This window comes from Oryx dammah, unplaced genomic scaffold (genome assembly GCF_014754425.2).
Source record: "Oryx dammah isolate SB20612 unplaced genomic scaffold, SCBI_Odam_1.1 HiC_scaffold_14, whole genome shotgun sequence".
Taxonomy (NCBI): domain Eukaryota; kingdom Metazoa; phylum Chordata; class Mammalia; order Artiodactyla; family Bovidae; genus Oryx; species Oryx dammah.
In genome coordinates, this window is record NW_024070198.1 from 30,353,038 (window position 1) to 30,376,504 (window position 23,467).

The 23,467-nt window shown below is 36.4% G+C and overlaps 1 protein-coding gene across 4 annotated transcripts in view; it reads left to right on the plus strand.

Moving 5' to 3' along the window:
• The window catches only part of SHOC2 (SHOC2 leucine rich repeat scaffold protein), an 85,088-nt gene that overhangs the window by 25,019 nt on the left and 36,602 nt on the right, over nt 1-23,467 (plus strand). For 3 of the 4 annotated variants that reach the window (XM_040254419.1, XM_040254418.1, XM_040254421.1), the window contains exon 2: nt 4,870-5,794. In XM_040254419.1, coding sequence (XP_040110353.1) covers nt 5,092-5,794 — 703 coding nt within the window. In that variant the 5' untranslated portion in view covers nt 4,870-5,091. Of the gene's footprint in view, nt 1-1,393; nt 1,478-4,869; nt 5,795-23,467 lie in introns of those variants that run through there. The other variant, XM_040254420.1, reaches the window with a different exon arrangement.

Here is a 23,467-nt window from a genome sequence, read left to right on the forward strand (position 1 = left end):
TGAATTATGCATTTAGGCGTATAATAATACATTATTGGAAGAAATTTCTCATTTGCTCAGAAATTTCTCAATTGCTCAGATTTCTTAATAAACTACTAGTGTGATCTATATGGAGGGAGAATAATTTTGTAAAGATATTTAGATTTTCTGTATTGGGTTTTTTAATTTAGCATTTCTTCAGACTATAGAAAGCATTCCTCCTTTTTTAAATCTTGCTTTGTTAAAAAATTTTCCTTGATTCCTGTGTCAATCCTGATTATTTACGTGGTTATGTATAACCCTTTGGTGTATTCTGAAATCTTATAGTGGTTATGACATGGGTTTTGGAGTTGGAACTGTGTTAGCCTTGTGACTTAGTCGATTATGGTCTGTGTGTTCTTTGACAAGTTGTTTGATTACTCTTGAGCCTTAGTTTCCTTATCTATAAATGGACATTAATCTGCCTCAGAATTGTTGCAAGGACTTCATGAGATAAGAGCTAAAAGCATTTAGCACTGTGCCTGACAAGTAGTAAGTACTAAATAAACATTATCTGCTGCTACCTCTAGTGTTATTATTGTCAGACTCACACCATGCTGTTGGGCGGATAATTTAACTTCCATAAACCTTAGTTAACTCATCTGTTAATGAGAGTAACACTCCTGGGGTGCCTGCTTAACAGATGGTTACTTTGGAAATCAAATATAATCGTGTGATAGTAGTTTATAAATTTCTCAACCTATCTGAACAGAGGTGGCAAGTCTTGTACCCATTAGGATTGGGCAGGTAAAAGCAGAGGCAATGGAGATCTGCTTTTTGGGAAAGGGTTTAACTGAAGACTTGATAACAGATTTGCTATACTGAGACAGATGTAGATACATGCATATCTGTTTCATCAGTGTTCTCCATGTGATATGTGTAAGATCCTAGATGAAGAATTTGTGGCAGAGTCCAAACTCAAGCTCAGTATCCATGGCCCTTTATGATTTGATCTCAACTTCAATTTCTTTACCTCATTCCCTGGTATTTCCTTTTCTTGTCTCTCTTTCATCACCCAGTATCTTTTTCCAGAGAGAGAGGTAAGCAGTTAAATGAACAGTTTGAGGGTGTATTCTTTTAATTTTTTTCTGTGTTATTACACAGATTTGTAACTCTCACATACATTTATATTTTTATTCAAACAAAAGATGCCAAATTAATCATATTATGAAGAAGCCACATTTTCAAAGTCTTTACTGGATTGTATGCCCATCAGCAGTCTATGAGATTGTAAATGTCTCTGTGTCCTCACCAGCACAGTTCTTTTTTTAGTTTTTAATCAGTTTGATAGGTATTATTTCTCATTGTTTGTTAAATAAATATTCTTTCAATAACTAGAAGAAGATGGCTTTCTAAATCTTTCATACAGCCAGAAGAGGACTCAGAGTTCATGTGCCCATTTGCTTCAAAATGAAAACATAACTTTGGTCTCTACTGAAATCTACTTGTCAAACATTGGGTTAGCGTTCTACTTACCTGTCTTTACAACTGCAACTTAGAAGCCACCTTGGAACCACAGCTTAGAAACCACCATCCTGAACTTGATGTTTCTCAGTCCTTTTTGTATCTAAATGTATTTTTTTTGGCAAAGAATTAAAAAATTTACACAAGTAGAAATACAAAGGCCCAATAAACATTTGAAAATGAATGTCAAGAAATACAAATTAAAACTATGAGAAGAGGTACAATATTGGTTCAAAGTCAAAAATATTTTTAAAAAGAAAAAAGACAGGACTGTCCATGGTATGATAAATGTGTTCACAAGCCATATGTATTAATTTGTATGTATTGAAACATTATACAGATGGAACCATTATTTATCATTCTGCAATTTATATGTTTTCTGTCTTTTTAAACTTTTTATTTTATATTGATAGGAATATAGTGGCTGAAAATGTTGTATTAGTTTCAGGAGTACAGAAGAGTGATTCAGTTATATATATAGCTACTCTTTCCTGTTTAGGTTGTTACATAATATTGAGCAGAGTAGATTCTTGTTAGTTATCTGTTTTATGTGTCAATCCTAAACTCCCTAGCTGTCTCTTTCCACCACTCTTCCCTGGTAACCATAAGTTCTCTATGAGCCTGTTTCTGTTTTGTAAATAAGTTTATTTGTATCATGTTTTTAGATTCTGCATAGAAGTGATAGCATATTTCACTTTCTCCTTCTGACTTAATTCACTCAGTTTCTGGATCCATCCATGTTTGCTGCTGCAGGTGGCATTATTTCATTCTTTTTAATGGCTGAGTAATATTCCATTGTATTATATATACCACATCATCTTTATCCGGTCCTCTGTCGTTGAACACAGGTTTCTTCCATGTCTTGGCTGTTGTAAACAGTACTGAAATCGGGGTGCATGTGTCCTTTTGGATTCTAATGCATGCCCAAGAGTGGGGTTGTAGGATCTTATGGTAGCTCTATTTTTAGTTTTTTTAAGGAACCTCCATACTATTCTTATTACCATACTGTTCTTAATTAAGTCTATTAAAAAATTATTACCATTTTCTTTTTAAAAAAGGTTTTCTTATTAACATTTTCTTACTTTTTGGGGTTTGTTTTTAATAGGCCTTTTTTCTTCCCTTCCTCTTTTGTTCTCTTTCAGTTTGATGACCATTTTTAGTGTGTTTGGACTGCTTTTTCTTTTTTGTCTGTTTGTTGTAGTTTTGGGATTTGTTGTTCCCATGTGGTTTTGATATAGCAGTCTAACAAATGTGCAAGGTTGTTTTAAGTTTGCTGGTCTGTTTCCCACCTAGAAAAGTTCCTTTATCCTTTGTTGCAGAGCTGGTCTGGTGGTGCTGGTTAGCTTTTGCTTGTCTGTAAAATGTAAAACATTTGATGTCTCTGTCACATCTGACTAAGAGCCTTGATGGGTAGAGTATTCTTTTTTTTTTTTTTTTTTAATTTGTTTGGCTGTATCACATCTTAGTAAGATCTTTAGTGGTGACATGTGGGGTCTAGATCCTTGACCAGGGATTGAACCTGGGTCCCTGCACTGGGATTACAGAGTCTTAGCCACTGGACCACCAGGGAACTCCTAGCATATTCTTGGTTGTAGGTTTTTCCTTTTCATCACTTTAAATATGTCATGCCACTCCCCTCGGGCCTGCAGAGTTTTGCTGAGAAATCAGCTGATAACCATATGGGAATTCACTTGTATGTTATTTATCATTTTTCCCTTGTTGCTTTTATTTTTTTTTCCTTTAATTACTATGTGTCTTGCCATGTTCTTCCTTGGGTTTATTCTGCCTGAGACTCTGAGCTTCCTGGACTTGGGTGACTGTTTCCTTTCCTATGTAAGGGATATTTTCAGCTATTATCTCTTCAGATATTTTCTCAGGTTCATTCTCTCTCTATTCTCCTTCTGGGATCCCTATAATGTGAATGTTGGTGCATTTAATGTTGTCCAGAGGTCTCTCAGACTGTCTTCATTTCTTTTTATTCTTATTTTTTCTTTTCCATGGCAGTGATTTCCACCATTCTGTCTTCCATGTCACTTATCTGTTCTTCTTCTTCAGTTATTCAGCTGTAGATTCCTTCTAGTGTATTTTTTATTTCACTTATTGTATTTATCTCCGTTTGTTCTTTAGTTCTTCTTGTTCAGTCACCAAGTCATGTCTAACTCTTTGCAACCCCATGGACTGCAGCCCTTCAGGCTTCCCTGTCCTTTACTAACCAGTCTAAGGTCTTCTTTCATCTACCTTTTAGAATATTCTGCTAGTTGCTTCATGTGTTTTGTCAGGGTTTTAAGTTACAATTAATGTGAAAAACAGAATATTTTTCTACCTTGTATGGAATTATTATTCTAACTTGTATGGAATCAGAAGTCTTTTATTGTAATTTAAGATTCGGTATTGTAAAGCTTTCACAAATACATTTAAGGTAAGACTAGGGAATATATTTAGTATATATGGCTTATTGATAACGTTTTTCTGAGTAACTGATTATTAAGTGTGATGATCATCAGTCTAGTCTTATGCCAAGAATAGATCTTATTAGCCTAATGTTGTCTCTCCTTGTATTTTCAACCTTTGTGGGTCATTTTGGTCAGTCATTTTTACCAGTGAACTGTTTCTATTTCTAAGAACCCTTAATCCTTCTCACTGTCAACTGAAAAAGCTACCTTTTCAGTTCCTAGAATATAGGCTTCATGGAGATTGCTCTGTTATTGTTTCTCAAAAGGGGTCCTTAGAGCCCCTTTCCTGATGTATTTGCTGTTTTCCATAGGTATCTCAATTTTGTTCCTTTACTCCACTGCTCTCCATTCTGTCATTATTGCCTTTCAGGTCTTTCCTTTTGCTTGAAACTATTTGTTAATTAGCTGCAGATACAGCAGTTTTACTGTTAGTTAGGCATATAGGCAGTGTACCACCATTTTGGAATCTTAGTTCCATTACTTTGCCAAGATCTCAAAGCTGGTTATTTAAAGATATTTCTGTGCCTCAGTTGTCCCTGTGTGTAAGTTAGGGATAAGGATTTATCTCAGGGCTGATATAGAGTTAATGTTTGTAAATTCCTTGCAGTGGTGTTTGTTCATAGAAAGCACTTAAGTGTTAGTTGCTGTGGTGATTTCTCCCATGTTTCATCACTTTAGAATTTTGCAGTTTGATTACTTGTTCCTATCTTACCTCTTCCTGTTAGATTGTAAATTCTTCAAAGTTAGAGTCTGTTTTATTAATTTTTCTAGTTTTTTAATGGGCTTTGCAAAGTAGAAGGTGTTCAATAAATATTTACTGTTTCAAATCATAGGAACATAGCAAAATTGTCAGTAAGACTGTTTGCAGCACCAATTTACTTAATATAAATTATAACCTAAAGTAATTTAATACTCTCTCTGTATTATATTTCAGGAATTCTAATGAATCATTGATTGACCAGCACCATTTTACCAGTTGGAATGAGTTGTCAGAAATGGGCATAGTGGTTTTAGATCCAGCATGTAACAGATGGAGATTACTTCTTCAAGCCAACACCTTTTTTGACTGTGTAGGATCTTTGTCTCTTCACCTTTGAATTTCTTTTGTTGGTAAATAAAAGGAGTTCATGTAGTTTTTGCCCTAGCTTGAGTCACCATGAGTAGTAGTTTAGGAAAAGAAAAAGACTCTAAAGAGAAAGATCCCAAAGCACCATCAGCCAAGGAAAGAGAAAAGGAGGCAAAAGCCTCTGGAGGTTTTGGAAAAGAGAGCAAAGAAAAAGAACCTAAGACCAAAGGGAAAGATGCCAAAGATGGAAAGAAGGACTCCAGTGCTGCCCAGCCAGGGGTGGCTTTTTCGGTTGATAATACGATCAAACGGCCAAATCCAGCACCTGGGACTAGAAAAAAATCTAGCAATGCAGAGGTGATTAAAGAGCTCAACAAATGCCGGGAAGAGAACTCAATGCGTTTGGACTTATCCAAGAGGTCTATACACATATTGCCATCATCAATCAAGGAGTTGACTCAATTAACAGAACTTTATTTATATAGCAACAAATTACAGTCCCTCCCAGCGGAAGTGGGCTGTCTAGTAAATCTCATGACACTGGCTCTGAGTGAAAATTCACTTACCAGTTTGCCTGACTCTCTCGATAACTTGAAGAAGCTCCGGATGCTTGATTTACGGCATAATAAACTGAGAGAAATTCCTTCAGTGGTGTATAGGCTAGATTCTCTCACCACTCTTTACCTTCGCTTTAATCGTATAACTACTGTGGAAAAAGACATCAAAAACCTGTCAAAACTCAGCATGCTTAGCATTCGAGAGAACAAAATCAAACAACTACCTGCTGAAATTGGTAAGAGGCCTTGCATTACTTTTATTATTTATAGTATTTATTATGCTAAATAGTTTTGTTGAGTTCTTTTCCGTATCAGAAAGTGTCTCTAATAACTTGCCTAAAAAAAAAACAAAAACTGGTTAGTTTCTAAGTTCTGTGTTTAGCTTGCTTTAATCGGTTTTGTGATATTAGTAGTACATGGTTTGAGATCATTTTATAGACCTAGAAAATGACTTAGAATGTAAATGCAATTGGGCCTTTTCCACACAAAACTAATCTACTTTCATTTTCATTGGGAAATAGTAAATTTGAAGCAGATAAAAACTTTTGCCAAAGTTTTTAGTTGTTACCACCTGCTTTTAAAGTTTTTACAGATAGCATTATGTAAGATGCTTTAAGGCTATGTTTTCCCATTTTCTGACATTTTTCTTTGTACCTGAAAATGTTTGTTTAAATTCACATCTCTTTTCTACCTAATTTACCGCAAAAGATTGGTATATAAGACTCTTGTGAAGAAGCTGGGTGGTAAGCAAGTTGAAAAAATTTTTTCATTTTGAAAGTACTTAGATGTTCATTAAAAACAATCTGAGGATGCAGAAAAGTACAGAGGCAGCTATAGTTAATGTCAACACTTAGTATTTTGATAGCTTTTATTCTTATTTTTACACCTAAAGCTATATGTACTAAAAAAAGGGGGAATGCTTTTAAAAGAATGGATAGTAGGATAAAAAATAGGAAATATAGATGTGTAAACAAGTCAGTAAAAAGTTACTTGTTTGATATTTTTAATTAAAAAAAAATTTTCAGCAACTTTTGGAATATAGTAAACTGTTGATTTACCAGATTTGAGAAATTGATAAAGGTGTTGTCTTTATAGGCCCTTTTTATGCGAGTTCAAAAAATTGACATAAAAATTGAGTATGTAACTTTTAAAGATAAGTTTCTTTTTTTGTGGGTGAAAGATTTATTCTGATAAAACAAGTTAGTTAAATATATTGTTGCCTTAAGTGTTGGTCTTATCATGAGTGATAAAAGAAACTTTGTTTTTAGGCTGTGCAGCTTTGTAGAGCTATAATACTCTGTGGGCATTTAAAAAATTTTTGTTTAGCTTTGAAAAAAATGTAATTTATATTTTAGGTATGGTGTTCTATTATATTTAGCTCTAACCAGACACTTAAAATCTTAATTCAGTTTTGATTTAATTAAATATTTTTAGAAATCCATGATCAGTTTTCTCAAGCAGTGATTTATAAAGTGTGACGCTCTAATGAGATATTAAAATATTCCTGAAAATTTGAAAGGCTCCTTGCCATGTTTTCAGATAGGAATGTGATTGTTGAATGACTTTTGATTCTGTACTCGATTCGATCAAAATTTGACCTGTTTATGTGATTCATTGTAGAATAGAATTATAAATTTTGGGGGAATGTAATGCTGAATTTTTAGGTAGAAATATAAAATGTTATTTGCTGTCTTTGTACTTAGTGTTGTTTTGTGCATGTTACACTTCATTCTAAAATGTTGACTTTCATTCATAGGAGAGTTTTTCATTAAGGACTTTCTGTAGAAATGTTATCAAATTAGCTGGGAATTAAGAACATTCATTTCTTAAACAGGAAATTATTTCATAGGACTTCCCTAAATTTATTCACTTTGTTTTTAAGCATATGGATAAAACATTTTTACTATAATATATTTATTGGCAATTTTTATTTAATTAGAAGGTTGATTTTTGTGGCTGCCTAATCTTTGGACCTTTATTTCTAAATGTGCAATTTAAAAAATAAACACACAGAATTTGTTTTTTAATGAGTACCCCCCCCCCCTGCCCAACCATTAGTGACATTGAATTTTGTGGTCTTTTAATTTCTGTAGTTCTATAAAAATAGTAACTTCATTTATATTCCAGGCAAGGTGTCATACAGAAAGTAAATTGCTTTAAAAAAATAAAATAATATTTCTTATAAGGAATTAAAATTTATAAGGTTTAACTTAGATGCATGGATTTGGGACAAACCTTGCAGAAGTCTGCATTATGTATTTCTTTATGGGAACAAGAAAATAAAAGTCTAGTAAAAATAAAATTGTAATAATAAGAATAGCTGTTGTTTGAGCACAGTATGTTATATAACATACACTATTTTTTACATGTAACTTTATATCTGTTATCTCATTAAATTCTTATAGTAATCCAATGAAATAAGTACTTGTCTTTTATTGTACTGCAAAAGGAACTGAAAATTTAGTGAGATTAGATGATTTACTAAAGGTCATATGGTAAGAAGTTGGCAAAGTCACAGTTTGACTCTAGGTCTCACTGTACTACTTCCAGTGTCTAGAAGTGGATGCCATCTGACAACCTCATGGACTGCAGCACACCAGGCTTCCCTGTCCTTCACTACTTCCTGGAGTTATGTCCATTGAGTTGGTGATGCCATCCAACCACCTCATCCTCTGTTGTGCCGTCCTTCTCCTGCCCTCAGTATTTCCCAGCATCAGGGTCTTTCCCAGTTGAGTCAGCTCTTCGCCTCAGGTGGCCAAAGTATTGGAGCTTCAGCTTCAGCATCAGTCCTTCCAATGAATATTCAGGGTGATTTCCTTTAGGATTAGCTGGTTTGATCCTCTTGCAGTCCAAGGGATTCAGGAATCTTCTCTAGCACCACAGTTGGAAACCATTAGTTCATCAGCGCTTAGCCTTCTTTATGGTCCAGTGCTCACATCCATACATGACTGTGGAAGAATCATAGCGTTGATCATATGGATCTTTGTCAGCAAAGTGATGTCTCTGCTTTTAGTGTGCTGTGTAGCTTTGTCATAGCTTTCCTGCCAAGGAGCAAGCATCTTTTAATTTTGTGGCTGCAGTCACCATCTGCAGTGATTTTTGTAGCCCAAGAAAATAAAATCTGTCACTGCTTTCCACTTTTTCCCCTTCTATTTGCCATGAAGTGTTGGAACCAGATGCCATGATCTTAGTTTTTTAAATGTTGAGTTTTAAGGCAGCCTTTTCACTACTCTTTCACCCTCAAGAGGATCTTTGGTAACTCTTGCTTTCTGCCATTAGAGGGGTATCATCTGCATATCTGAGGTTGTTGATATTTCTCCTGGAGGTATTCCAGCTTGGGATGCATCCAGCCCAGCATTTCCCATGATGTACTCTGCATATAAGTTAAATAAGCAGGGTGACAATATACAGCCTTGACACACTCCTTTCCCAGTTTGGACCAGTCCATAGTTCCACCTCTGGTTCTGTTGCTTCTTGACCTTCATATAGGTTTCTCAGGAGACATATATGGTGGTCTGGTATTCACATGTCTTTAAGAATTTTTTATAGTTGTGATCCACACAGTGAAAGCTTTAGTCTGTGAAGCAGAAGTGGATGTTTTTCTGGAATTCCTTGCTTTTTCTATGATCCAACAAATGTTGGCAATTTGATCTCTGGTTCCTCTACCTTTTCTAAATCTAGCTTGTACATCTGGAAGTTCTCAGTTCGTGTACTGCAGAAGCTTAGCTTGAAGGATTTTGAGCATAATCTTATTAGCATGTGAAATGAGTGCAATTGTATGGTGGTTTAAACATTCTTTGGTATTGCCCTTCTTTTGGATTGGAATGAAAACTGACCTTCTCCAATCCTGTGGCCACTGCTGTTTTCCAAATTTGCTTTCATGTTGACAGATTAATAGCTTAATTCAGATATAATTTACATGCCATATGATTAATGCATTTGAAGAATACATTTTAGTGGTTTTTTAGCATGTTCACAGAGTTGTTCACTATCACAAACAATTACAGGACACTTTCCTTACTCCAGAGAGAACTCTACTCTTTGGCAATCACCCTACCCCAGCCCTGTTTTCTTCCAATCCCTTAGACCTATTCAAGCATTCATCTACTTTCTGTTTCTGTAGATTTGCCTATTGTGGCGTGTGCATGCTAAGTCGCTTCAGTCATGTCCGACTCTTTGTGATCCTGTGGACTGTAGCCTGCCAGGCTCCTCTGTCCATGGAATTCTCCAGTTCTAATAATTGGAATAATAAAATATATAGTCTTTGGTTAGTGGTTTCTTTCACTTAGCAAAATGTTTTCAAAATTCATCCAGACTGTAGTATCTATCAATATATTGTTCCATTTTATTGCTGAATAATATTCCATTGTATATTATACCACATTTTATTTATCTACTCATCAGTTGTTGAACATTTGGGTTGCTTTCACCTTTTGACTGTTAGGAATAAAATTAACTATGAACATTTGGGTACAAGTTTTTGTATAGACATTTGTTTTCATTTCTCTTGGGTGTATACCTAGAAGAGGAATTACTGAGTCATATAGTAACTCTATGTTTAATCTTTTGAGGAACTACTAGACTATTTTCTTAAGTTACTGCACCATCTTACATTTCCATCAGCAGAGTATGAGGGTTCCAATTCCTCTACATCCTCAACACTTGTGTTAGCTATTTTAATGTAGCCGTTCCATGAGTGTGAAGTGGTATCTCATATGTTTATTTATAGTTCTGTGATTATTGATTTGTTTTTAATTTTTGAAAGCTATCTTTTGTTTTAAAGGAAAGACAGAAATAACTTTTCTGTGATGCAGATCTTGCTTTACTGCTTTTTAAATTACAACACCCCCCACCACTCTGCAAATCCGGAGCTCTTTTAAGAATGCTTATTAAAAAGACTCATGCACCAAGAGCAAATGAAATGGAATTTGACATTTTGAAAAGTTCTACATCTTTAATGTAATCTGACTTACTGTTGAAGCTCATAACAAGAGAATTTACAGTTCATTATATTCATTATATATACTGATTACCATTTGTTAAACTTCCATTTTTAGAAGTTTAGCTCTACATTATTTTATTCTTTGTTTTTTTGAGTATAATAACCTTGATTGATGCAATCCGGTTTGTTCAGCACTATATTTGATAAGTATGAGAAATTTGAAATTTGTGAAACATAGCGTAGTAGTATTTAGTTTAAATAGCATATTTGGAATTTAGCAGCTCTGTTGTGTTTATAGGGAAATTATATTAAAAACTGAACACCGTTAAGTATTAATGGCATCTTTATTAATGTCATGTGATTTGATACCAATGATGCATATTCACGTGGATGAACATTGGCATAAAACAGTGAGAGGATACTGAAAGATATGAAGATCATAATATGTTAGAGAGTAGTCAGGAAAACTCTTCATTTGGTGATACTGAATTTACTTTTTTCCTTTTGTATGATAAGGCGTGGACAGATAAAGTAAATGTACTATCTTTTTGTGTTAAATAGATAGATGGAAACCTTAGGCATTGCTTTCTCTTTTAGATCAGTATATCATTCTTGCTGCCCACATCTCCTTTCACCATTTTTAATCTTGAAAAAGATTCCTCACTGAACACCAGGACACTCAAGAAGTCATATTTTCAGAGGGAAAACAGTAAATAACCACTTTCTTGCCCCATCCTCTTCCCTGCCTGGTTCCTTTGAGTTTGATGTTAGAGATGTGCTTTTGTAGATTTTTTTTGTTTCAGTAAATTAGAGTAAAGGTTATCAGGTTTTCATTTTGAATAATTGGTCACTTTAGTTCAGGAAATTCTGAACAATGAAGTTTTAAAGGGGTTTATTCTTCTAGAAAGGAAGTGATTACTCTTTGAAACCAGAAATAAACTCCATCTTTGTCTCTTACTAATAATACTATAGGACTTCCCCCATGGCTCAGTGCTTAAAGAATCTGCCTGCAATGCAGGAGACCCGGGTTGGATCCCTTGGTCGGGAATATCCCTTGGAGAAGGAAATGGCAACCCGTTCCAGTATTCTTGTCTGAAAAATCCCATTGATAGAGGAGCCTGGTGGGCCACAGTCCAGAGGGTCGCAGAGAGTTGGACGTGACTAAAAGCACACACTAGACATTCATTCAGTATTTCTAGAACTTTTCCTTCAGTGAATTAAAAGGCTGGTTTTAAGTTTTCTTCTCTTTAAAGCTTCCTCCTATTCATTATTCTTTATAAAATACCTAAGTTAGAGGGAATCTTTTTTTAAAAAAACTATTCATCCTATATTTTCTGTTCAGTGAAGTGTTAGGTCATTTACATTGTACATAATTTGGATGGGTAAATTGTCTTCGAGAATGATCTGCTGTTATACATGCTTTTTGAGAACCCAGATCATTTTTACCCATTTAAAAACACTCACAGCATTCAGATATATGAGAAATTAGAAATAGCAATTTTTTAACCCATATGACTCATTAACACTTATTGAAAACAAAGTCAGTTTTCTACTGTTTATACTATAGTACTGCAGTTATGTCAAGTAATATATAATAAATGTATATATGTATATAATCAATGTATAAAAAATACTAAGAATCAGTTTTTTTAAAAATTGAAGAGACCTTAGAGATTTTAATTCCCTATTATGTAATTTTCTGTAAATTTTTATAGATAATAAATGGTAGGCTTTCAGTAAATGTTGAAGGGCTTCCTTGGTGGCTCAGATGGTAGAGTCTGCCTGCAATGCAGGAGACTCAGTTTTGATCCCTGGGTTGGGAAAATACCTTGGAGAAGGGAATGGTTATCCCCTCCAGTATTCTTGCCTGGAGAGTTTCATGGAGAGAGGTCCCCGGCAGGCTACAGTCCACGGGGTTGCAAAGAGTCGGACATGACCGAGCGACCAATACTTTCAATAAATGTGGCTTGAAGTGAATTTAATGAAGCCCAACACTATTACCCAATTTTTAATATTAACTCAAATTGTGACCCTTCGTTCCTAAAATTCTTGAAATTCTCTCAGGACTGTCAGGGGTGCTGCAGTTGCTTTCCTGGTCCAGGTAACATTATTTAATGATCTCATTTGACTGTTTTGTACAAGTGCTAATGAGTAACTTAGAAAAATCAGGAAAGGGAATTCATAGTTGTTAATAAATAACTTTTTTTCACTGGAAATCAGCAAGAAACCTTACAGACCTGGAAATGAACTGTTAACTTAGTTGCTGCTGCTGTTGCTAAGTCGCGTCAGTCATGTCTGACTCTGTGCGACCCCATAGAAGGCAGCCCACCAGGCTCCTCTGTCCCTGGGATTCTCCAGGCAAGAATACTAGACTGGGTTGCCATTTCTCCAGTGCATGAAAGTGAAAAGTGAAAGTGACGTCGCTCAGTCGGGTCGAGTCTTGGCGACCCCATGGACTGTAGCCTACCAGGCTCCGCTGCCCATGGGGTTTCCCAGGCGAGAGTACTGGAGTGGGGTGCCATTGCCAAATTGTCAGGTGTTTCATATGAACACCTGAAACCTGGAAGAGTTGTTATTATTGCTAAAGGAGGATATAACAGAGGGGAAAAAACAGCACTTGAACCACCTTAGAAGGATCTGATTGGACCAGAGGATACGTTTGACTTCCCACTCTGCTGTGGTGTAGGGAAGGGGGCAGTCTTTGTGCTCTAATGATAGCATGCTAGCCATTGAAAGAATACAGACAGTGTTGTCTGTGTTGCTTAGTTACAGAAGCACTTGCTTAGAAGAATTACTAAAGTTTTCTTTAGAGTAAAAGGGAGAATTAGGCCTATAAGACAAATTTATACAAATAAAATAATGTGTATTCTGATATAAGTCCCTAAATCTGTTCAAGCTTGTGTAATAAAAATTTCTAGCCCTTGTTAATTGTGTTGTTTTGCACATGTATTTTAGTAAGACTTGATTTGGTTTTTATTGCTCTGAATGCTTGAAAAATGACCCTACAAGTTCAGGAAGAAGAGTTAATTTAAAAATGTAAATGTCCTTTAGTTCAGTTTAGTCACTCAGTCATGTCGTTAATGAGTCAAATGATAATATAGGGTAAGCCACAACTTATGAAATAAACCTAAATTATTTATTCACCAACATTTGAGTGCCTGTTAGATACATTTTAATAGGGTCTTTTTGTATGTTGCTAGATTTAATTTACTAAATCTTGAAGATTTTTACATCTGTACTTCTCATGGATATTGATCTGTAATTTTTCCTTTTTTCCCTTTCTCTTTTTTGTAATGGTTTGCTATCAGGGTAACTCTGGCTTCATACTGTGGAATGAGTTGGGAGGAGTTCCTCTTTTATGTTCTGGAGGAGTTTGTGTAGAATTAGTATTACGTTTTTAAATGATTCAGATGGTAAAGAATCCAACTGCAATGCAGGAGACCCAGGTTTGATCCCTGGGTTGGAAAGATCCCCTGGAGAAGGAAATGGTTACCCACTCCCACTCCAGTATTCTTGCCTGGAGAAACCCGTAGACAGAGGAGCCTGGCAGGATGTAGTCCATGAAGTTGCAAACAGTCAGACATCACTGAGCGACTAGCTTTTACTTCTTTGAAATGTTTAGAAGAATTTAAGAGTCTTGTAATCTGGGACGGTTTTCTTTGTAGAAAGGTTTTAAATGGCAAGTTAATGGAAAGTTATTTGGGTTTTTTGTTTCTTCTTAGTTGAATTTTGGTAGTTTGAAATCTGTCAGAGCATTTGTCTTTTGATTTGTTAAATTTTTTGGCATTAAAGTTTTTGAATTAAAGTTCATTTAGTTCCTTATTATACTTTTGAAATTTGACATATGTATTATTATGTCTCCCATTCATTCCTGATATTGCTTTTATTGTTTTTTTTTTAAAAAAGCTGCTTTTGATTTTTTTATTTTCTCTATTCCCTTTTTGTTTTGTTTCCTACGCTTAATTATCTTGTTTCCTATTACTGTAGGTTTAATATGTCCTTTGTCTTAAATTGTTAGATTGATTTCATTCCTTTCTTCCTTTCATTATGTAAGTGTTGATAGCTGTGAACCTCCCCTCCAAGTGCTATTTTAGCATCATCACATAAATTTTGATATGTTGTATTTTCCTTATTATTTAGTTCAAAATATTTTCCAAATATCTCTTATTATTCTCTAACCCATGGATTATTTAGCAGTGCATTGTTCAGTTTTTAAGTATTTCAGAGACGTTTCCATTTAACTTTCTGGCTATGCCACGCAGCTTGTGGGATCCTAGTTCCCTGAGCTGGGATCTAACTTGCGCCCTCAGCAATGAAAATAGAGAGTCTGGTGAGCTGCTGTCTATGGTGTCGCACAGAGTCAGACACGACTGAAGTGACTTAGCAGCAGCAGCAGCAACCACTGGGACCAGTGGGGACTTCCCTATTTTTTGTTATTGATTTATAAAATATAGTCTGTCTTGGTAAGTGTTCTATGTGTAGTTGAAAAGAAGGTGCATTTTGCTGTTATTTTGGAGCAAGGTCAAATTGATTGATTGATGATATTCATTTTTTCCATACCGTTATCAATTTTCTGTCTACTTTTTTCTTCAATTAGTAAGAAATGAGTATTGAAATACCCAACTATATAATAGTAGAATTTTTTTCTCCCATTAGTGCTCTTATTGTTTTTTCTCTCATTAGTGCTGTTATCCTGTTCTTGTACTTTTAAACTTTATTAATTGTTTATATGCTTAAGATTCTTTTTTCTAATGAGCAATTTATGTGCCTTGAAACATTTTTCTTTATAACTGGTAATATTTCTAGTAGTATCTCTTTTTCTGAATTCTATTTTTATTTGATATTGATATAGCCATATCCCTTCTTGCCTTTTAACTTTTTGTCTTTATATATATATTTAAAATGGTTTCTTGTAGGCAGCATATGGCTAGGTCTTTGTTCTATCCTGTCTCGCAGTTTTTGCCTTAATTGAAGGGTTTAGAAAGGAAGAGAGTTCCAGAAAACCATATATTTCTGTTTTATTGACTATGCCAAAGCTTTTGACTGTGTGGATCACAATAAACTGTGGAAAATTCTGAAAGAGATCGAAATACCAGATCACCTGACCTGCCTCTTGAGAAATGTATACGCAGGTCAGGAAGCAACAATTAGAACTGGACATGGAACACCAGACTGGTTCCAAATAGGAAAAGGAGTATGTCAAGGCTGTATATTGTCACCCTGCTTATTTAACTTCTATGCAGAGTACATCATGAGAAACGCTGGGCTGGAAGAAGCACAAGCTGGAATTAAGATTGCCAGGAGAAATATCAATATCATCAGATATGCAGATGACACCACCCTTATGGCAGAAAGTGAAGAAGAACTAAAAAGCCTCTTGATGAAAGTGAAAGAGGAGAGTGAAAAAGGTGGCTTAAAGCTTAAGATTCAGAAAACGAGGATCATGGCATCTGGTCCCATCACTTCATGGGAAATAGATGGGGAAACAGTGGTTGAAACAGTGTCAGACTTAATTTTGGGGGGCTCCCAAATCACTGCAGATGGTGATTGCAGCCATGAAATTAAAGGATGCTTACTCCTTGGAAGAAAAGTATTGACCAACCTAGAGAGCATATTCAAAAGCAGAGATATTACTTTGCCAACCAAAGTCCGTCTAGTCAAGGCTGTGGTTTTTCCTGTGGTCATGTATGGATGTGAGAGTTGGACTGTGAAGAAAGCTGAGCACCAAAGAATTGATGGTTTTGAACTGTGGTGTTGGAGAAGACTCTTGAGAGTCCCCTGGACTGCAAGGAGATCCAACCAGCCCATCCTAAAGGAGATCAGTCCTGGGTGTTCATTGGAAGGAATGATGCTAAAGCTGAAGCTCCAATACTTTGGCCACCTGATGTGGAGAGTTGGCTCATTGGAAAAGACTCTGATGCTGGGAGGGATTGGGGGCACGAGGAGAAGGGGACGACAGAGGATGAGATGGCTGGATGGCATCACCAACTCAATGGATATGAGTTTGGGTGAACTCCAGGAGTTGGTGATGGACAGGGAGGCCTGGTGTGCTGTGATTCATGGGTTCGCAAAGAGTCAGACATGACTGAGCGACTGAACTGAACTGAGACCATTGTATTTAATATAGTTATCAATGTAGTTGGTTAAAATCTGTCATCTCGCTGGCTATGTTCTTTTTGTGCCATTTGTTACTTTTCCTTTCCCCCTCATTTCATGCCTTCTTAACTGGTCTAGCATTTATAGTACATATCCATAACTTAATACTGGCTACATTTGAGTATACGGATGGGATACTTTATATAACTCATTTTTTGTTGGTATATTTTGTCATAACTAGTTTAAAGTTATGAGATTTTGTCAAGAATACCATAGAAGTGATCGTATACCTTTCCCATTGAATCATATCAAGAGATACATGATGTTGATACGTCTCATTGCTGGTAATTTTGACCTAGACCACTTGGTTATGGTGGTTTCTGCTATGCTGCTCCACTTTGAAGTTAATAATTTTTTCTTTTAAATTAATAACTACCTTGGCAAGTACCGATTTTGGACTATGTCAGTATCTTGTTTCTCCCTCACCTTTTGTTTATAAATTTTAGCTTTCGTTGGTAGATCTTCCCTGAAGCAATTATTACTATATTCTCTAAACTCCAGGAGTTGGTCATGGACAGGGAGGCTTGGCGTGCTGCGGTTCATGGGGTCACAAGGAGTCGGACACAAGTGAGCGACTGAACTGAACTGAATGATGATTTTTAAAAATTTCCCTTTTTTCTTTTGTCTTTATTAATTGAAATTCTTCTATAAAGAAGAGCTGTCCTTTCTCCCCCATTTATTTATTCAGTTAATTATATCAGTCTGGACTCATTTATTCTGTGGGTTTCAATCCAATATTAGTCTTTACCGTTTTGTTGCTCAAATTATTCCATCTTTGGTTATTGTGAACTCTATGTTAGTTGGTTCCTGTGCCTGTTGAGGTGTCGTCATCCTTTTTTGTTATCTTTTAAAGAGACTAAAAATGCTGAAAAATTTTGATATTTGCCCATGTATTTATTCCCTCTAGTGCTTTTCATTCTTTGAGTAGATCTGAATCTCTATTTGGTATTTTCTTTTTGCCCAAAGAACTTCTTTTAATGTATATTGTAGCCCAGGTCTACTCTGATTGAATTTTTTATGCTTCTGTTTGTCTGAAAGCCTTTATTTTGTTTTCATTTTTAATGGTTATTTTTCCTGTTACAAAATTCTAGTTTGGCATATTTTCTTTTTATTATTTTTAAGATAGCTCTCCTTTCCCTATGTTTTTTTTTTTTCCCTTGGCTTGCCTGGTTTCTGACAAGAGTTTTGCTGTTATATTTGTGTGTTTGTAAAGTCTTTTTTACTCTGTATAGTTTTAATATTTTTCTTTATTTCTGGTTTCCAACAATTTGTATATGGGCTTTACCATATGTAATTTGATAATTACTTGTCTTATTTCATTCATACTGCTTTTTCCATCTCTCTTAATAGCTCTCCTAGTGGGAGATAGCCCTCCTGTTCATTCTACTACTGATTTTGTGTAGACCCTCATATTATTTCATGTGAGCTAGTTACAGTAGTTTCCTAATAGACTATGCTTCCTAAGCTATCCATCCTTTCAAATCTATGAGTAAATAGTCTTTTTAGAATAGCATTCTGATTATCATGCATTATTCAGAAGCTTTAAATTTTGTTTTATTACTTGATCAAAAAGATCCAGATTCCTTAGTTTGGTATTGAAGGTTCCAGGTCTCCTCTCTCATCTTGCCTTGTATCTTCCCTTGGTCTTGAAGATCCAAAAGAAAGACTCTTTAATGTTGAAATTTAATAAACAGGACCCTCTGTAGCTTTCCTCAAATCACATGTAGTCTCCTACTAATTTTTAATTTCACGAAAACAGGTGTTTAGTGTACTGCAGTGTCTTTGTGCCTTTAGTGTCTAGTATTATGTCTGGTAAAGAGAATGTACACAGAAGAATCTTGTCTGACTGACTGACTTAATGCTCTTGTAGTAATAGTTTATTTTCTGTTGCGTTTTAGGCTCATAGTGTATTCACATTATTATACAAATGTTTCTTTGTTACTGGTTAAACCCCACAAATTTAATTTTCTCAATAATGCTCAATAATTTCTTATTTAAGCATTTTAATTTTCAATACTTGCAGTCTCGAGGAGGGAGGGAAAACCTTTTTCCTCCAAAAATTGCTTGTCTGTTTGATGAACATTTTAACTGTCTAAGTTCTGGAAATGAGGGGCATGTGTCCCACTGCCTTTTGCATCTGGGATACTGCTACTGGAGAAGAGTGGAGAAATAGCTCCAGAAAGAAAGAAGAGGCTGAGCCAAAGTGAAAACAAAACCCAGTTGTGTATGTGGCTGGTGATGGAAGTAAAGTCCGATGCTGTAAAGAACAATATTATAGGAATCTGGAATGTTAGGTGCATGAATCACAGTAAATTGGAAGTGGTCAAACAGGAGATGGCAAGAGTGAACATTGACATTTTAGGAATTAGTGAACTAAAATTGACTGGAATGGGCAAATTTAATTCAGATCATTGTGTCTACTACTGTGGGTAAGAATCCCTTAGAAGAAGTGGAGTAGCCCTCATAGTCAGCAACAGTCCTAAATGTAGTACTTGGGTGCAATCTCAAAGATGACAGAATTTGTTTCCAAGGCAAACCATTCAATATCATAGCAATCCAAGTCTATGCCCCAACCACTATGCTGAAGAAGGTGAATTTGAATGGTTCTATGAAGACCTACAAGACCTTCTAGAACTACCCCCCCCCCCCCCCCCCAAAAAAAAAAAAAAAAATGTCCTTTTCATCACTCGGGACTGGAATGCAAAAGTAAGAAGTCAAGAGATACCTGGAGTAACAGGCAAGTTTGGCTTTGGAGTACAGAATGAAGCAGAGCAAAGGCTAACAGAGTTTTGCCAAGAGAACGCACTGGTCATAGCAAACACCCTTTACCAACAACACAAGAGATGACTCTACACATGGACATCACCAGATGGTCAATACCAAAATCAGATGGATTATATTCTTTGCTGCTGAAGATGGAGAAGCTCCATACAGACAGCACAAAAAAAGACCAGGAGCTGACTGTGGCTCAGATCATGAACTCCTTCTTGCAAAAAACAGGCTTAAATTGAAGAAAGTAAGGAAAACCACCAGGCCATTCAGGTATGATGTAAATCAAATCCCTTATGATTGTAGAGTGGAAGTGACAAATAGATTCAAGGGATTCAATTTGATAGAGTGCCTGAAGAACTATGAATGGAGGTTTGTGACATAGTACAGGACACAGTGATCAAATCATCCTCAAGAAGAAGAAATGCAAAAAGGCAAAATGGCTGTCTGAGGAGGCCTTACAAATAGCTGAGGAAGGAAGAGAAGCGAAAGGCAAGTGAAGAGGAAAGATATACCCATATGAATCCAGAGTTCCAAAGAATAGCAAGGAGAGATAAGAAAGCCTTCTTAAGTGAACAGTGCAAAGAAATAGAGGAAAAGAATAGAATGGAAAAGTTTAGAGATCTCATCAAGAAAATCAGAGATACTAAGGGAACATTTCATGCAAAGATGGGCACAATAAAGGATAAAAATGGTATGGACCTAACAGAAGCAGAAGATATTAAGAGGTGGCAAGAATACACAGAAGAACTATACAAAAAAGATCTTCATGACGCCAGTAACCACAGTGGTGTGATTACTCACCTAAAGCCAGAAACCCTGGAGTGTGAAGTCAAGTGATCCTTAGGAAGCATCATTACGAACAAAGCTAGTGGAGGTGATGAAATTCCAGTTGAGCTATTTCAAGTACTAAAAGATGATGCTGTTAAAATGCTGCACTTAATATGCCAGCAATTTTAGAAAACTCAGCAGTGGCCACAGGACTGGAAAAGGTCAGTTTTTATTCCAATCCCAAAGAAAGGCAGTACCAAAGAATGTTCAAACTACTGCACAATTGCACTCATCTCACACACTACAATGCTCAAAATTCTCCATGCTAGGCTTCAACAGTGCGTGAACCGAGAACTTTTAGATGTACAAGCTGGGTTTAGAAAAGGCAGAGGAATCGGAGATCAAATTACCAACATCTCCTGGATCATAGAAAAAGCAAAAGAATTCCAGAAAAACATCTACTTCTGCTTCATTGACTACACTAGAGCCTTTGACTATGTGGATCACAGCAAACTGGAAAATTCTGAAAGAGATGGGAATACCAGACCACCTTACCTGCCTTCTGAGTAATCTGTATGCAGACCAAGAAGCAACAGTTAGAACTGGACATGGAACAACACACTGGTTTCAAATTGGGAAAGGAGTACATCAAGACTCTATATTGTCACCCTGCTTATTTAACTTACATGCAGAGTACATCATGTGAAATGCAAGACTGGTTGTAGCACAAGCTGGAATCAAGATTGCCGGGAGAAATATCAATAACCTCAGATACGCAGATGACACCACCCTTATGGCAAAAAGTGAAGAGGAACTAAAAAGCATCTTGATGAAAGTGAAAGAGGAGAGTGAAAAAGTTGGCTTAAAGCTCAACATTCAGAAAACGAAGATCATGGCATCCGGTCCCATAACTTCATGGCAAATAGATGGGGAAACAATGGAAACAGTGACAGACTTTATATTTTGGGGCTCCAAAATCAGTGCAGATGGTGTCTGCAGCCATGAAATTAAAAGATGCTTGCTTCTTGGAAGAAAAGTTACGACCACCTAGACAGCATATTAAAAAGCAGAGACATTACTTTCCCAACAAAGGTCTGTATTTTCAAAGCTATTGTTTTTCCACTAGCCATGTATGGATGTGAGAGTTGGACCGTATAGAAAGCTGAGTGCTGAAGAATTGATGGTTTTGAACTGTGGTGTTGGAGAAGACTCTTGAGAGTCCCTTGGATTTCAAGGAGATCAAACCAGTCCATCCTAGAGGAAATCAACCCTGAATATTCACTGGAAGGATAATACTGAAGCTGAAGCTGCATTACTCTGGCCACCTGATGCAAAGAACTGACTCATTGGAAAAGACCCTGATCCTGGGAAAGACTGAGGGCAGCAAGAGAAGGGGACAACAGAGGATGAGATGGGTAGATGGCATCACTGACTCGAGGGACATGAGTTTGAGCAAGCTCCAGGAGTTGGTGATGGACAAGGAAGCCGGGCGTACTTCAGTCCATGGGGTTGTAAAGAGTCGGACACAACTGAACTGAATCAGAGCTATGGTTTTGCCAGTAGTCGTGTATGGATGTGACAGTTGGACCATAAAGAAGGCTGAGTACTGAAGAATCGATGCTTTCAAATTGTGATGCTGGAGAAGATTTTTGAGAGTACCTTGGAATGTAAGAAGTTCAACCTGTCAATCCTACAGGAAATCAACCCTGAATATTCATTGGAAGGACTGATGTTGAAGTGAAACTCCAATATTTTGGCCATCTTATGTTAAGAGCCAACTCATTGGTAAATACTCTGATGCTGGGAAAGATCGAGGACAGGAGCAGAAGGGGTGAGAGAGGATGAGATTGTTGAATCGCATCATGGACTCATTGGACAGTTTGAACAAATTCTGGGAGATAGTGAAGGACAGAGAAGCCTGCATGCTCTAGTCCGTGGGATCACGGTGAGTCGGACACAGCTGAGCACCTGAACAAAAACAACAGAAACAGGTTTATAGTTCTTCACTAAGCTATCATATTGGTATATGTAGTTAGAGGTTATTATTTTTCACCACTGTATAATATTCCACAGTGTGAATATACCACAATTTTATTCCGTTGTTTTGGGCTGGACAGTACCAAATCCTTGTGCAAACTTCATTTATTACTGTTGGAATGCAAATGAGTACAGCCACTTTGGAAGACAGTGGCAGTTTCTTGCAAAGCTGAACACAGTCTTACCATAAAATCTATCAGTCATGCTTCTCTTTACCCAGATGAGTTAAACTTGCTGCTAAGTCACTGGTGTGTCCGACTCTGTGCGGCCCCATAGATGGCTGCCCACCAGGCTCCCCCGTTCCTGGGATTCTCCAGGCAAGAACACTGGAGTGGGTTGCCGTTTCCTTCTCCAGTGCATGAAAGTGAATCGTGAAAGTGAAGTTGCTCAGTCGTGCCCGACTCTTAGCGATCCCATGGACTGAAGCCTACCAGGCTCCTCTGTGCATGGGATTTTCCAGGCAAGAGTACTGGAGTGGGTTGCCATTGCCTTCTCTTACGTCCATGCAAAAAAACTGTACACAAAATATTTTTAGTTCTATTCATAATTGCTAAAAATTGTAAGTAACCAAGATATGCTTCAATAAATAAGTGAATAGTAAAGTGGTATACCCATACAATGGAATATTGTTTAGTGGTAAAAAAAAAGAAATGCATATTTCTAAATGAAAGAAATTAATCTGGAAAAGCTGTGTATCGTGTGATTCTAACTATACAACATTCTGGAAAAGGCAGAAGTAAAAGATCAGTAGTTGCCAGGGGCTCTAGTACAGGAGAGTCAGATCAATGAGTAGTGAAACGCTGAAGATTTTTAGATCAGTAAAACTTACATATGATACTGTAATCATGGGTATAGGCTATTATGCATTTACCAGAATCTCCAGAACTGGACAACACAAAGAGTGGATGGATGTCATTGTAAAATATGGACTTTTAGTTGATAATCTAGAAATGTTGGTTCATCAACTGTAATGCACAATGTTGGATGTTAGTAATAGTGGAAACTATGGGGAAGGTGGTATATAAGAACTCTGTACTTAATTTGCAGTTTTTCTGTAAACCTGAAATTGCTCCAACAAACAAAGAAACTCTACTCTTAATACCGACACCACTGTTTCCTTAGTCAAAGTTGAAGTTGATACCTTAGCCCACAAGACTAAATAAATCTAACTCCGGGCTACTTCATCTATCACTTTCTTCGTTACTCATTATTCCAGCTACATTGGCTTTCTGTT